This window comes from Sinocyclocheilus grahami, unplaced genomic scaffold (assembly GCF_001515645.1).
Source record: "Sinocyclocheilus grahami isolate Dianchi unplaced genomic scaffold, SAMN03320097.WGS_v1.1 scaffold40.1, whole genome shotgun sequence".
In the NCBI taxonomy this organism is placed as follows: domain Eukaryota; kingdom Metazoa; phylum Chordata; class Actinopteri; order Cypriniformes; family Cyprinidae; genus Sinocyclocheilus; species Sinocyclocheilus grahami.
Genome location: NW_015505219.1, coordinates 482,621 through 484,049, shown reverse-complemented (window position 1 = coordinate 484,049; position 1,429 = coordinate 482,621). Strand labels below are relative to the sequence as shown.

General features: G+C 33.2%; 1 protein-coding gene across 1 annotated transcript in view; it reads left to right on the top strand.

Annotated features, from left to right (window-relative positions):
• LOC107582154 (carcinoembryonic antigen-related cell adhesion molecule 20-like) overlaps positions 1-908 on the top strand; it is a 26,895-nt gene extending 25,987 nt beyond the window's left edge. The window contains exons 7-9 of the mRNA XM_016267880.1: positions 13-35; positions 443-574; positions 742-908. Coding sequence (XP_016123366.1) covers positions 13-35; positions 443-574; positions 742-771 — 185 coding nt within the window. The 3' untranslated portion in view covers positions 772-908. The remainder of the gene's footprint in view (positions 1-12; positions 36-442; positions 575-741) is intronic.
• Positions 909-1,429: the final 521 nt, after the last annotated feature.

Sequence of the window (1,429 nt, the reverse complement as noted above, 5' to 3'; positions counted from 1 at the left end):
TTCCTTAAACAGCAGCACAAAGCAGAGAGGAGACAGTGAGTAACCTCTTCAGTCTCTTCTGAAAGTAAAAAACAAACAAACTCATCCATCAATAAACTCTTGACATTAAAAGTATCTTTTATCTCTAAGAGGTCATTAAAGAGTTTATTGATAGATAAGTTTATATTTACAGTAAGCTCAAATGGACTTTAATCTTTCACATGTTTCTGCACAAAGACATGCTGATGATCACACTTAAACTATGGATATTGACAAATATTCAATCATTATAGGCATTAGTACCATTTATAGTGGGCTTTCTGTTTCATCATTTGTTTATCAGCAACATATTTTACATTTTATTTAACCTCAAGTGACAACATCATTCTGTCTGATGTTTTGATTATAATTTAAGAAAATAAAATTGTTGGACGCAAACTATAAATAAATTATTGATTTGCAGAAGGCTAGAGGAGATGGAACGGTTCCAGGGAAGATGAGTGAACATATATACGAGAATGACAAACATGAAAATGTGTATGAGAATGTAAAACTTGAAGATTCAAGAAGGCCAAGGGCTCCTACTCCTCCTCAGGTGAGCAGTCCAGTCCAGTTCATCCCATTGTAGAGCATCATATGTGTGTTTTGGCTGCATCACAAAATAAGTGCTATTTATTCTTTTCTGTGACTTTGCGGTAAGACAGTAAGGAAGTCGTTTGGTTGGTTTAATTTATTATATGCTTGTGTATCGTCTCCGTTCAGGTATCAAACCCTCCTCCTGTGCGCGGGTGAGGAAGTGAAGACACTGAAAAGCATCTACTGCAAGATGATCTATCAGGCTGTATAATACTTTTTCTGTTCTTTTTTTTTTTTTTTTACAATTTAAAGATAAAACATTTGTATATGCCATATTACTGAAATATTATAAACTGTTGCATCAACTGAGAACTGTTTGTTCTATGTGCTCCACTAATGCCTTTTAATTATAAACTTGTGTTTCACAATGGACAAAGGTATTTTTTCCTTACTTAGTTCCTTTCAAAGTCACAAATACAGAAGTATATTTCTGTAACAGTAAAAGATTAGGGTCAAAGCCATTACCGTATACACTGAGTTATAAAAGCGAAATGTCTGTTAATGACGTGAAAACATGACATACAAGTACTAATAACATAGAATCATATCTGCAGATTGTAATGATCATTTGCAGGCTCACATGGAATCTGCACACACAGAACTCAGTAGAAAGCAGATTGAACACCAGTTCTTTAAGTCCTACACATTTCACATCCTGTCTGTGCTCATTTATTCAATATTTTGGCTAGTGTTTTTAAATTTAAATATTATATTTATATTTATTTATAATGCATAAATTACTCAGGTGTAGCTACACTGTAAAAAATGTATTGTCAAATGAACAGTAACTTACTGGCAACAATTATCCAGTAGT